Here is a 14,350-nt window from a genome sequence, read left to right as displayed (position 1 = left end):
AGACAATGCATGAAGGCGAGACATAGCTGCAGATGCCAGTTATGACCAGGTGATAGAAATCCTAAAGGGTAGGCCTTGGAGTTTGGATTTACTTTTATAGGCAACAGGTAGCCATTGAAATTTTTTGAGTAGGGAAATATTGCATATTTTAGGATAAATCTGGCAGCAGTGTAGAATGGGTTGGAAGTTAAAAGGCAGAGGAATGAGGTAGAATATTTCTCTGTTGCCTCTGCCCTACAAATCTGCAACTTGGGTCAATTCAGCCACTTATATTTTCGTTTGGGGGTTCCTTTAGTTTCTGATTTCCTACCTTAGTTGGTCCTCCACAGTCTAAGCTTATTTTTAATCTTATCTGAAATAGCACCATATCGTCTTCTAAATGTTACTTTCTCTCTTTTAGCAGATAAACAGAAAGAAACCTTTACATTTCTTTCTGCACTTCTTAATGATCCATTGCAATAACATTTGCCTTCACAACTATCTCGAACTCCTCTTCACTTCTAAAGTGCTAAATCCAATGGTTAGCCTCTCTGTACATTTTATTTGTCTTTCTTTTTTTTAAGCTTCCACCTATTTTAACTTTTATGACACCACTCTCTTCTAGTTTTCTTTTAAAATTTCTGATCATTCCTTTTACGTCTATCCTGTCATCATCCCTTCTACTACTCGCCTCTTAAAGTTGAGTTCTTCATTTTCTTCTTTCTACTTTACAAACTCTTCCTGAGCAATCTTGTTGACTCTCTTTCTTTTTTCTCCCAGTTCTATTGAGGTATAATTGAGATATAACATTGTATTAATTTTAGGAGTACAACATGATGATTTGATATATGTATATGTTGTGAAATGATCATCACAATAAGTTTAGTAAACATCCATCGCCTCATATAGTTACAATTTTTTTTCTTGTAATGAGAACTTTTAAGACCACTCTTTTAGCAACTTTCGAGTACACAATGCCGTATTGTTAACTTTAGTCACCAGGCTGTACATTACATCTTCAGAGCTTATCACGTAACTGGAAGTTTGTACCTTTTGACAATCTTCACCCATTTCCCCCACCCCCACCCCTTGCCTCTGACAACTACCAATCTGTTCTTTGTATCTGTGCATTTGTTTTTTTTAGGTTCCACAAATAAGTGAGATCATACAGTATTTGTCTTTCTCTGTCTGACTTATTTCACTTGACATAATGCCCTCAAGGTCCACCCATGATGTCACAAACTACAGAAATTTCTTCTTTTTTTATGGCTGCATAATACACATCTTCTTTATCCACCTATCTATTGATGGACCCGTGGGTTGTTTCCATGCCTTGGCTGTTGTAAATAATGCTGCAATGAATATGGGGGTGCAGATATCTCTTGAAGATAACAATTTCATTTCCTTCAAATAAATACCAAGAAGTGGAATTGTTGGATGATATGGTAGTTCCATTTTTAGTTTTTTAAGGAAACTGCATATTGTTTATGACCGTTATTCGAACTCTTTATCAGGTAAATCACTTGTCTCTGTTTCTTTAAGGTCTATTTTGGGGATTTTATCTTGTTATTTTGTTTGGAACACATTCCTTTGTTTCTTCATTGCCTTTTGCTCTCTGTGTTGGTTTCTGTGAGTTTGATGGGGAAGGCCACATCTCCCAGTCTTGAAGGAGAGGCCTTATGTAGGAGATGAATTTTATCATTGAGCCGCACCACATCCTAGCTCTTGTCTTTCAACCTTTGTGATTGTCAAAGCAGCCTACTTTATTCTTAGTGCCTCCCAGTCTTTTAGAGGGTGCCAAGGCCTATCAGTGTCCCAAGGGGGAGGATCTCAGTCAGCATCTACATGAAGGCCTTTGGAAGCCGGAACCTCAGGCAGCAGCTTGGAAAGTATGCAAATAGACTTCTCTCAGGGAAAGACTAGGAGATGAGTGTGTCTGTCCACCCCCTCTGCAGGAGCCCCAGGGGGGCCGCCAGCCAAGGACTTTCTGTTTGTCACAGGTCTGCTGAACCTGTGAACACACGTTCCACTGGCCAACGGAGCCAGGCTATCAAGGGCTGTGTCCTCTGGGCAGCAGCTTGTGCGCACAAGCTCCCTCCAGGGAGACTCCACCAACCCAGAGCGAGGCAGAGGGACAGCACGAAGTCTCTGGAGAGAACTGTACTTAGCCCCTAGTTGTGTGTTAACCCTGAAGTCTGACTCTAGCTGCAGCCTCCAAGATACGCAAATAGGCCTTCTTGTGATAAAGACTGGGAGCTGGGTGCCTCTGCTGTCTCTGTGCTGAGCCGTTGGGGCACAGCCAATCAAGAACTGTTTCCTCGTTTGTAAGAGTCCTGTGGGACCCACAAACACAAACTCCATTTGCCACCAGAGCCAGGCAACCAAGGGGTTCACCCCAAGCGGCAGCTGCAAAAGCTGGGGCACCTGATATATGCACAGGCTTCTTTCAGGGAGATGCTGATGATCGGAGTGAGGCAGACAGAGAGCGTGAAGATGGCATCCACTAGCCTCCCCGCTTTCTGGGGAGGATTTCAGTAGGCCCCTAGATCAGTGTTGAATTAGAAGCGTGACTCTCAGGCTACAGTTTTAAGATAACCAAATAAGCCTCTTTCAGGGAAAAACTAGATGTTTCAGTCTGCTGCGTCTGTGCTGAGTGCTGGGAGCATAGCCACAACACGTCCTCCTGAACCATTAAGAACTCTTTGTTTACTCTAATGTTGTGGATCTTGTGGATGCAAGCCCCAGGTGGCTTTCAGAGCTAGGTGTTTTGGGGTCCTGTCTCTCAGGTGAAAGTCTTTAAAGTTGGGGCACTAGATGTTGGGTCCAAATCCTTTCCTCCTCAGGGAGAAGATGGGATTTGTGAGTTCCCTCCCCATTATATGGCACCATGCTGAGGGTGAAGTGTATGGAGAGATGGTGTCTCAGCCTCTCCTACCCATTTCCTCTGGGTGTTTTCTCATTTGCCTGATATGTAGGATTTGCTCAGCTAGTCTCTGGATTTCCTTCAGAGGGAATTGTTCCATATGTAGCTGCGGGTTTGGTGTGTTCGTGTGAGAAGGTGAGTTCCAGAGTCTCCTATGTCACCACCTTATTGACTTTCAGTGGCTTCATTTACTACTTTATTGGGAACAGATGTCAAGTTTTCTATCCTAAACGACAGAGCCATATGCATGGTAGCATTTGTTCATCAAATGCCATATTCTAGGCACCTTACTAGGTTTTTGTATATATTATCTTAAACATTCAAGGAAGTCATTATTAGCCTCTTTTTACACATAAGGATATTGAGGATAAGAAGGTCAATATAATTTGTTCATATCTCATACCACTATAGGGACCCATGTCTGGGTCTGTCTGACTCCAAAATCCTTCTTGCATTTTCTTCTATAATATTCCAATCCCCTTTTCCAACCTGACCAATTGTCTACTGGCTGTCTCTGTTTGGATACTTCAAATTTAATATATTTAAAACGAAACTTATCTTTCCCTCCCAAACTGTCTATCTTCCTTTCTTTTCTTGGTGATGGCAGCTCTATTCTCTCAGTTAACCAAGCCAGAAAATGGGAGGATTCCCGGATTCTTCCTTTTACCTCACCTCCACATCAAATTTTTAACTCTTTTAAGGTCTATCTCATTCCTTTGCAAAGTCAATTGGTCTCCAACTACTTACTACTCAAAGTGTGGTCCTCAGACCAGCATCTTTTGCATCTCCTGGGAGCTTGTTAGAAATGTAGAATCTACACATATCGAAGCTGACTACATTTTTTATAAGTCTCTTGGTGACTTATATGTATATTAAAGTGTGAGAAGTCCTACAAACTGGTTTCTTTGCTTTTAATCTCAACATCTGCCGTGTGGACAGCAGCCGGAGTGATCTTTCTAAAACAAAAATCTATACAATTTCTCTCATTAAAGCTCATCAGTAACTCCCCCTTGTTTGAGAATGAAATCTGAGAGTCTCACGTGGCATCCAAACGTCTCTAGGATGCAATTTTGACTTTAGCCTTTTTGTTCACCACAGCTTCACTAACATCCTCTGTGATCATTCTTGTTTCATACCTTCGTGTGTTTATTTATTCTGATCCCTACTGCTAGAATAAACCCTTCTCCTCCCCACTTTCAGGCAAACATCTTCCTTCTCATCATTGAAGGCTCAGCTCCAGGATCACCTTTTCTACAAAGACACCTTTTTTATCCTCTAAGGCGAATTGCCCAACTTTATTGTGTCCCTGGTCTATAAAGTTTCCATTATAACACTTCTATGTCTGCTTTCCTTTTCTAGACTATGAGCTCCTGGAGGGCGCTGCTAATGTGTTGCCTTTGCATCCTTATTACCCAATTTAGTTTCTGACTCATATATTTGCTTAGGAAGAAAGGGAAGAAGGAAAGGGAGAATGAAAACTTACAAAGCAGTTTAAATCAGTATGTCAGAGTCTGGGAAAAATGTTGCACATCCTGTCACTTCCTATAATATATTTTGAATACTTTGTTTTTTCAGAGACAATTTAAAAATGCTACATCTTATGTTAAAAGCAAATTCTATGTTTTGATCAGTTTTCTCATGATATTTATTTTAAGGAACATTTCATCTTTTTACTAGCAGACTGAGCAACGGAAAATGGTGACAACATGGAAAGCTTTAATTCTGTTTTCTGAAAGTGTGCTATTCTGAGTGACTATCAATAGAATTATTTTAATATGTTCTTTTATCCTCATATATTCAACTATTCATTTCAATGTATAATCACTAGGTTCCTGCCTAGGGTAGTTCCAGGACTAGACATTGGGAATAAAAAGAAGAAAATATCTACCTTCATGGGGTTCATGAGGTTTTAAAGGGGATTCTAAGTCATATATAAACATTGAATGAGTTGTTTGGTAAAGTTCTTTTTGTAATGCCTCATAAAGAATAACCATGTAATGAACGTATTTTTAAACAGAAGAAAAATGGCTTCATTACTTTTATGTTGTACTTTTAAAGGATTAATATGTAACATTTCTAAAAGCTGTAGTATTCCCTGGAGCAGAGCCTGAGATTTGGCATATTTTCTGTACTATGTATTTAAAAGTATCTTTCCCTATTCTCCCCAGGTTTAGAGATATTTAGCTCCTTTTTACAATTAGGTACACGTAGTTCACCAGAGTCATAAAATTGCTTAGGTGACAGAGCAGTTCTGAATATCTCAGTACTGAGGATACAAGAAACAAATGACAAAATCCCTGTCTGAGGCAATTCTAGAAGGGATGTAGAAAAAAGGCTTTCATTCCAGTGTAATAAACCCTATGATAGAAGAAAGGGCAGTCTTATAAGAACCCAGAGGAGAGTATCTAATGTGGCCTGGGAGGACACACAGAGGGGCATGAAGAAAGACTTCTAGAGGACCTGACACTTTTTCAAGGATTAGTAGAAATTAGTAGGTTAAGAAGTAAAAGAAGGGTATTCTAGACAGAAGAAACAGCCTGTCCAATAGTAAGAGACAGCTTGGTATTTATACCTAATTCAGTATGAAAGTGTGGGGTGCAAGGAAGAAAAGGATAAGAGCAGAAACCATCAGAGACGTCTTCAAGGGCCTAGGCTGCGACACAACATAATTTGGGTTCTATCCTTTAGATAATGAGACACATTGAGAATTTACGAGGAAGTTGAATTGATCAGATTTGCACTTTACACAATTTATTTCTGCATATATACTGTCAATATGTGTAATGATGTATTGACTTTTCTTTCTTCCCATTGCTTCTTGGTGTGGTTTTGGAGTTCAGATCCTGGTCTACCATGCCTGTGGGAGGGGGACAATTTACATGAGATTTTTGAGGATCAGTTTCTCCTTACAGAGGCGATATTCATACATTGGTACTCTAAGTTGTAAATGCTGTTATGTGCCTGGGTACTCAGATTTGAATCATTCTTGCTCAGTGCTTTCCTCTTCCTGCTTGCTCTGCTACTGATGCTCTGTTCATTAGGCCCCATGTTTTCTTCTCCAACATTACTTACTCATTGTTGCTTTTCTTTTCCTTCTCTGTTGCTACTAAAATTAGAGCTTCCCATCTTCAGTGATCCAGTTCTCATCTATTATGTGTGGGTTTTGTTTTTTGGTAATTTGATTAATTTTTAACACTGAATTTCCTTTGGGTTTGATCAATGATAGCAATTATTTGGATTTGTTGAATTTTGCTTTAATTTTACATCTCTAATTCTTTCTAGTGTCAGATGAAAACTTTGATCTTTTGGGAAAAACAAAACAAAACAAGTTACCAGAGAACATAGTAGATGGTCAAGTTTATACCTTGTGTGAAAGTAATAAAACTTTCATTATTTAGTGAATAACGTATATTTTATTTTATACTGATATTCAGTAGGATTGCAATTTTTAATTTATACAATTTTATGTAACACATTTTTCAGGAATTACAGGCACACTTTGATTTTTATTGATTGCTTAAGATCTTATGACAAATCATGTGTGAAATGGGGCTAATGACGTGAGACAAGTAGACATAGATAAGACATAATAATACATTGATATTTAGAACTATCATTTATTCTATATCTCCAATCCTCACAGCAACCTGATGACATAGGAAGTCTTATCTATCCCCATTTTGAAGGTGAAGAATATGAAGCTGAGAATTTAATTTATATGTCCAAAGTCACACATACTTTGGATCTAAGAATATAATGTCAGCTCTGTCTACAAATTGTCAGCTTTTTACCACAATACAGTGGGTCTTAAACACATGCTCCTTGTGCTCAAGCTGTTTACAATGGAATGGGAAAGTTAATAGATAAATAAATAGCTTCTTGAAATTAAATGTCCTTCTCAGATGTACTTCCTATGCCTTAGTTTTTATTTGTAAGTGATACTATAAATCCACTAGTCCTTCCACTCTCCCCAACTCCAGACATTTCTGACTTCTCTCCCTCATGCGTCTAAAATTTTAACGTGTTGAATCCTCTGAGTTCTCCTTTCGTCATTTCCCTGATCCCCGTTCTATGGTTCCTACTCATCGCCTCCCACCAGAGCTGCATCTTCTTTGTTCCCTTTCCTGCAGTTCTCCATCTCTTCCAACCGGTAATGCACAATGAGTCAGACTAAACTTCTACTTTTACTAGTCATTTACCTACTCAGGATTTCACAGTGGTTCTGTTGTTTTTTCAGAACTGGACCCAGCCCATTTTCATGTTTCTCATAAAGTTCAAACATGAATTTTCCAGAACAGCCAGGTAGATCCTTTCTTATTGGCAGCTACCTTTTTTATCCCTGCCCCAAATCCTTCAAAGATTGTGCATATTCCACTTCCTCAAGATATCACATAGCTACGGCAGCTTCTGTGGTTTACAGTGATCATGAACGTCTTTGATTTACCCTGACACTTGCGGTGTGCGGGCTGCATCTTAGTGGTGTGGGAATACATATTGTCTGGCATAGTTTTAAGAAGGTACTGAAGTAGAATGAAATAGAAAAATGAAATGTGCAATTGAAAGACAACCTAGAATATGCATCTTCTCCCACACCTCTTTGCAGTCCCACTATGGCCACTGGATTTTAAGTGGTGAGGATGCACTGACTTTTTCTCAACTTCCGCATCATTTCATGCAGCTTTATATATTTTGCCTGAAATAAGAATCCAATATAAGATTTATCTTCTTTCAAATATAAGTTGCTATATATATTAAGCAAATACTCTAAGTTATTCATTTTGTGTGTTTTTCATATTCACAATGTAAGCCCACCAGTTATTTTTTTTTAGTAGGATAATGACAGGCTGAAGCAAGGAAAAATCACCATAGAAGAATTTAGATCAATTTATCGAATTATTGCACACAGAGAAGAAGTTACTGAGATTTTCAACACATATTCTGAAAATCGGAAGATTCTTTTGGAAAAAAATCTGGTCCAATTTTTGATACAAGAGCAGTATTCAGTTGAGATGACTAAAACTATTGCCTCTGAGATCATTGAAAAATATGAGCCTATTGAAGAAGGTATGCTTGCTTTTCAAAATTTCATCAAGTATTTACACGCGAAGTATTTTTTATGAATTATAGCTATCAAATTCAAATTTTGGATGAGCCAAATTTCTTCTGGCTAATAGCAAATATTGGCAGTTTTATTTTTGTTTTTTTATGGAATGTATATATACCTTTAGAAAGCTACATTGCATAACCATAGCATTCTTTCCTACTTCATTGTCCAGCTCCTTTCTTTTAACTGTTTCTGTGTATATCTCAAGTGTTCAGAGACAAGCTTAAGCATGGAAAACAAGATGAGATTCTGTTACAAGTACTGTATGGAATAAAATGTCTTGATATTTATCAATAAAATAAAAACCCTGTTATAGGCAGTTTTCCATTTTTATACACTATATAATTGAAAATATACATGAATATTAAAGTAGCTGAACGAAAACAATTCTAGGAAAGAAATAAAATATTGCAAAATCACTAATTTCTCCACTATCTAGATGCATAATGGTCTATAACATTTTATAAACATTTAAATATTTTTGCTTCTTCATTTTTCAATACAGACATCTGGTTTAAATTAAATGACTATTTAGGCTGATGATCTGTCATGTAATTTTTGATCTTTGTCCCATCATTCAATGGATAAAACACTTTAAATTTCTTCACAAATGTTCATCTTTAAATAAAATAGACCTAATATCATAAAATTTCACCTAATTGCATAAAGCTCACTGTTAAAGCACAGTATTTAACCCTACAGAAATTAATAGGATAGCTCAAATTATTTTTTTAATAAGGAAGTTATGCAAGTCCAAGTTCTGCCTTTGAAAGTTGGTTTATGGCCACCAGTGTTTAACATATGATAATATGGGTTCTGAGAAAACCATACATATTCCTTCAGTGAGTCATATGTTCATAATATGTTCACAGTCATACTGTGGCTACCAAGTATGTTTCTAGGGGCTGGGGCTACAGTAGAGAACAAGACACCCTAGGTCTTATTTTCCTGATGGGAGTTGGAGGGAGATTGATAGCAAATAATTAAATATATGAAAGGATAACTTCAGAGTGCTATCTATGCACTGTGAAAAACTAAGACAGAGAAAGCGATAGAGAATAAACAACCCAGGAGGTCTAGTTCAGGTTGGATGTTTAGGAGAGTTGTCTCCGAAGATGTGACATTTAAACTGAGACCTAAACGATGAGAACTACTCACTTGACAAAATGAGAGAATAGTCTGAGGTCGAGGGAAGAGAAGTGTCAGACTTGAGTTGGAGAATTCAAGGAACAAGAAGAAGACAGTGTGGTTGGAACATGGAGCATGAGGGCGAGATGAGTTTGGACAGATAGATAGGGATCAAATTGTGTTGGTCTAGTAGGCCACAATTAAGATTTTGGCCTCATGACTCAGTGCCACATAAAGACTTTGGAGAGTTTTAAGCATTGTAGTGGTAAGACCGAATGCAGTGCTAGTAAGAGTTTGGTCTGATCACCATTAAAACTTCTGCAGGTTGGCAAGGAGATAAAGAGCTTGTATCGGAATGTAAGACAACTACATCACTAAGCACACCGGTTGAATCCAGCTGACTTTGTTTTTTTGAATAGCAAAGGCTTTCTCTAAAGAAGTAGTGAATTGATTTATGTTCTGGCTCAAGCTCTTTATGTCATTGCCAATTGGAAACAACCAGTTCATTGACAAGTACTTTAAGTAGCACTGATCTAGTGAATATTCAAAAAAAATTTACTTTGGCACTGTTACCTGCAGGTAGTAAATTAAAAAATACAAAGGGCTTATGGGATGGCGGCAGTAACATCTTGGAACTGCGTTTGCATTTTAACTGGAATATTATGTCATTCCTTTATTTCATCTTTTGAGCCTTCCGCTGCCTCAGTGCTTTCACACACAGCAGAGACCTTGAATTACATTTGCATGCTTATTGGTCACTTTAGAGACTTATTAAGGCCAATTGGAATTATGACCTTATGCTCTCAAATATCACCATGCTCCTCAATCTTGTCCCACATTGGTACATGGTGGGTACCAAATGAGGTTTTTAAAAAATCGTAAGATTAACTCTCATTTCAATCTGGTAGTTTTTAAGGGCACTAATGAGTTTTTCTTCTATTCCATTACCAAAGATATTTACTTAATTATTCAATAATTTAAAAGAGCTGTAAGCCAGTTGCACCAGGAAAAAGAATAAATTCATGCAAATCACTACTATTACAATATATGATGCATTTGTCCCACATTCTTAAATTTGCATGGCTTTGAAATAGAGAGATTGCATGACTACAAACGTTTTATGTATTTTCATCTAGCTTTCATTTTTTAACCAAAATTGTTATAGCTTTTTGAGTGCCAGCTTTTTCACTTTTATGATGTCATAAACATTTACTTTTGTCACTATATATTTTTTCTGATACATTACTTTTAATCGCTGCTTAGTATTGTATCATATTTTGAGTTTTAATTTGTTTCCTCCTCCCATTTATTTTGCTTTTATAAATAATGCTAGAGTTAGCATTCTTTCACATCATTCTTCATCTGCATTTCTATTTCTATAGTATAAAGTCCTGGAAATAAAATTCTTTGCCAATGATCACTCTCTAGTTTAAGGTGAATACTCATACCAGCTCTTATTTTGAGACAAACTGAATTGTCAATAATGAAAATAACAGCAACTAACATTTATGGAGCTAATAGATAGAGCTAATATATAGAGATAGGTGTTATGATTACCACCAGTGCAAAGATAGGGAGAGGTTAACTAATGCTCTCGTCATATAACGAGTAAATAGATTTAACCCAAGCTGTCTAATACCAGAGCCAGTGTTCTGCTTCAATAGATAATTTTTGTATCTATTGTACTGAGTATCAAAGTTCAGAGATAATTTACTAAGACGATAATATGCAAATGACCCAGCAATTCCATTCATAAGCATGTATCCAACAGAAATGTGTACATATTTGTACCAAAAGACACGTTCTGGTTGTTTATAACAGCACTCTTCGTATAGCCCCCAAACTGGAAATTATCTAAATGCTCATCAAAAACAAAATTGATAAATAAATTGTGGTGTAGTCACACAATGGAATACTCTACAACAATGGGAAAAAACAATGTCTAACTCTATGCCACTACAAGAATAAATCTTAGAAACAATGTTCAGCAAAATAAACCAGTCACAAAAAATACATACTGTATGAGTTCATTCATAAAAACCACAAAGTCCAGACAAAACTAATTTATGCTGTTAGAAGATGCATCATTGAACACACTTGGATTGGAAAGACCAGAAATTTCACAGGAGGCAGGCTTCTGGGGTGCTGTAATGTTTTGTTCTTTGACCCTGGTGCTGGTTACCTAGATATATAGCTTGTGGAAATTCACTGACCTATGATATATGTACTTTTCTTGTATGTATTTTTAAAACATTAAAAATCAGAGATAATTAAATAATACCTCCTCTACTTGAATATTGATGTAGAAGAAATAAGTGTATTCATTGAAAAATTTTTTTTCCAAAGAAAAATTGGAAATAGTATTAATATTAATTCTCAATGAACATGTTAGAAACATACTCTACTGTTGTTTTCAAGTGAGATGTAGTTTTTATACTGCTAATGATATTTCTGCAATCTTTTTACTTATTTTTTATAGTTAAGCAAGCACACCAGATGTCATTAGAAGGTTTTACGAGATACATGGATTCATCTGAATGTCTCTTATTTGATAACAAGTGTGAAAGAACTTATCAAAATATGAATCATCCATTAAATGATTATTTTATCTCAAGTTCACATAATACGTACTTGATATCTGACCAATTAGTGGGACCAAGTGACATTTGGGGATATGTAAGGTATTTATTTTCATTTTTAAATCCACTACATTTTAAAACACGTGGAAGTTCCCGATGGTGTCTACCTCAATAGGAAGCAGTTCACAGTATAAGTAGGCTATGCATGTTATGCAAACACATAAGGAAGAGGAATTTTGATTTGTGCATATCTTGGAAATCCGAACTTTGGGTGGTTATATAATTTATTCTATGCATTAATATCGTATACTTTCCTTCTAATCCTGCCTATTGACCTCCTCTCACCAGTCATTGGCCCTCTGAATTTTCGCAAATAATTTGATACTTCTTCTAGGAAAACATATGAAGAAGACTTTTTAAAAATCTCTTTTAGCTAATCAGAACATCCTAGATTTTAAAAAATATAGTTAAAATTAATTCCCAGACATTGGGACACAATGCTCTAAGTAAAGCCAACACATAAATAAATGATATAATTTGGCATTTATAGATAATAATAGATATACAGAGATTTATATGTTAAATGATTTACATAGATTAAAAGCAACCTATGCTGCAACTCTAATTTTGCATTCTACAATGTATCATACTGTTAATACCAGGCTTCAGTTTAGTCAGTCAGCTGAGGATACAGTGATGAGCAAGATTTTCAGAGCTGCCATGCTCATCTGTTCATGGGAATAGACAGACAATAAGCAGGTAAACAAATTGATATTTTCAGGGACTGATGATTCATATGGAGAAGATGAGTAGTATAACCTGACAGAAAGTCACTCTGGGGTGGAGGGTGTTAACTTAGTTACAGGGTCAGGAAAGACTTCTCAAGAGGTGACACAGTTGTGGTCTGACTGATGAAAGAGAGGATGCCTCAAAAAGACCTGGTGGGAAGGGCATGTCAAGCAGAAGAAATAATAAGTGCTTAGCATATTCAAATGAGGGAAAGACAGCAAGTGTGTCAATGGAGCAATGAAGGGAGATGAGTGTGAAGAGGTAGAAATTGCAGAGCCTAAGGAATGGGTTAGAAATAGCACTACACATTGCACCAGCTTGGCAGCGCTGGAACTGTGGTTGGCACATATTAGTTCCGTGGCAGGCCATGCTCACATTCCTTATTTTCATAAGAAGAAAAACGTGTTCGGTCCAACACAGCAACTTGTCTTTATTATGGATTTATTTAGACATTTATTGTAAAATCACAAATAGGCTTTGGATTGTTTTGACACTGTGGTATACATTTTTAATGATCCGGGAATGATAATTTATTTTGCTTAAATTTTGCTAGTGCCCTTGTGAAAGGATGCCGTTGTCTGGAAATTGACTGCTGGGATGGATCGCAAAATGAACCTGTTGTATACCATGGTTATACACTCACCAGCAAGCTTCTGTTCAAAACTGTTATCCAAGCGATACGCAAATATGCGTTCATTGTATGTGCATATCTTTGTTAAATTATAGTTATTTAAGCATAATATAATTTACTTGTTTCAAAATCTTATAATGTTTGGCCTTAGTTTAGATCAGTGATGTTTCAAATTATGAGTTATGATCCATCAGTAGGCAGTGAAATCGTGTAGCATACAGACAAAAGTAGATTTATCGAAGTTAATCTCAGGTAGTAAAGTACATGTTGTTTCTTGAAACTTTTTGTTCAATTATATAATATACGTGATACATGTATATGTGTGTGTACATGTTGTGTCACAATTTAAAATATAGTTCTTACTGTGAGTTATGGCCAAAAAAGTTTGAGAAATACTGGCCTGACCTATATAATAGTAATTATTTTATTGATATTCAACTATTTCACTTTCAAGACACAAATATAAAATGTGTCAAAAATGTATTACCTCAATTGTTGACATTTTTAATGACTATGATGGCAGCTATTCATACAGCAAAGAATGTTTAGAAGTTTACTTTGGGTGTTAAAATTATTGTTCAATTTATTAAAGTTACAGATTCAAAGATCTAGTTGTTTCTGGTCTAAATTCAGTTTACAAATCCTAATCTATAAATTGAGCAGTAACTCAATTTAACAGTAACTCAATTTTGAATAACACTTGGTGCCATTTATAAACTTGGCTAATTAAGCACCTTCAGACATTTTCAACTGTTTTTGTAAACTTAGTATATTTAATTTCTTTCGTGAGTACTTCAACCGTAGTGCAATTGAAGAGATTTAACAAAATCTTAATTGAGTACTTAAACAATGTATATCTAATAAACTTACAAATTTGATAAACCTCGTTTTCCTAAATACATCAATACATTATTAACATAATGTAAACATAAACATAATTTAAAATCAAAATTTAAATCAATTGTTCTATTATTTATTAGAAATAGGGTATAAAATACTGAATATCCACAAAATATAAATATAAAATATGAAAAACTTCTACCAATATAAAACATTGATATACGGATTAATTCTCTTAAACATCTAATTTCTAAATTTAAATTCCTACCCAGACTTCTCTCTGGAATGTTACACCAAGATAGACCTATTTGATATTTCCACTTGCGTATTTAATAGGCATGTTTAACTTAACATGGTTAGAATTGAGCTCCAGATAT

The 14,350-nt window shown here is 36.0% G+C and overlaps 1 protein-coding gene across 6 annotated transcripts in view; it reads left to right on the top strand.

The window, feature by feature from the left end:
- PLCZ1 (phospholipase C zeta 1) overlaps nt 1-14,350 on the top strand; it is a 40,744-nt gene that overhangs the window by 5,583 nt on the left and 20,811 nt on the right. For 4 of the 6 annotated variants that reach the window (XM_023635185.2, XM_023635181.2, XM_070269207.1 and 1 more), the window contains 3 exons: nt 7,809-7,966; nt 11,614-11,815; nt 13,056-13,200. In XM_023635185.2, coding sequence (XP_023490953.1) covers nt 7,912-7,966; nt 11,614-11,815; nt 13,056-13,200 — 402 coding nt within the window. In that variant the 5' untranslated portion in view covers nt 7,809-7,911. 6 annotated transcript variants of the gene reach the window in all.

The sequence above is a fragment of the Equus caballus genome, chromosome 6, assembly GCF_041296265.1.
Source record: "Equus caballus isolate H_3958 breed thoroughbred chromosome 6, TB-T2T, whole genome shotgun sequence".
Taxonomy (NCBI): domain Eukaryota; kingdom Metazoa; phylum Chordata; class Mammalia; order Perissodactyla; family Equidae; genus Equus; species Equus caballus.
This window is presented reverse-complemented; position numbering and strand designations above follow the sequence as displayed.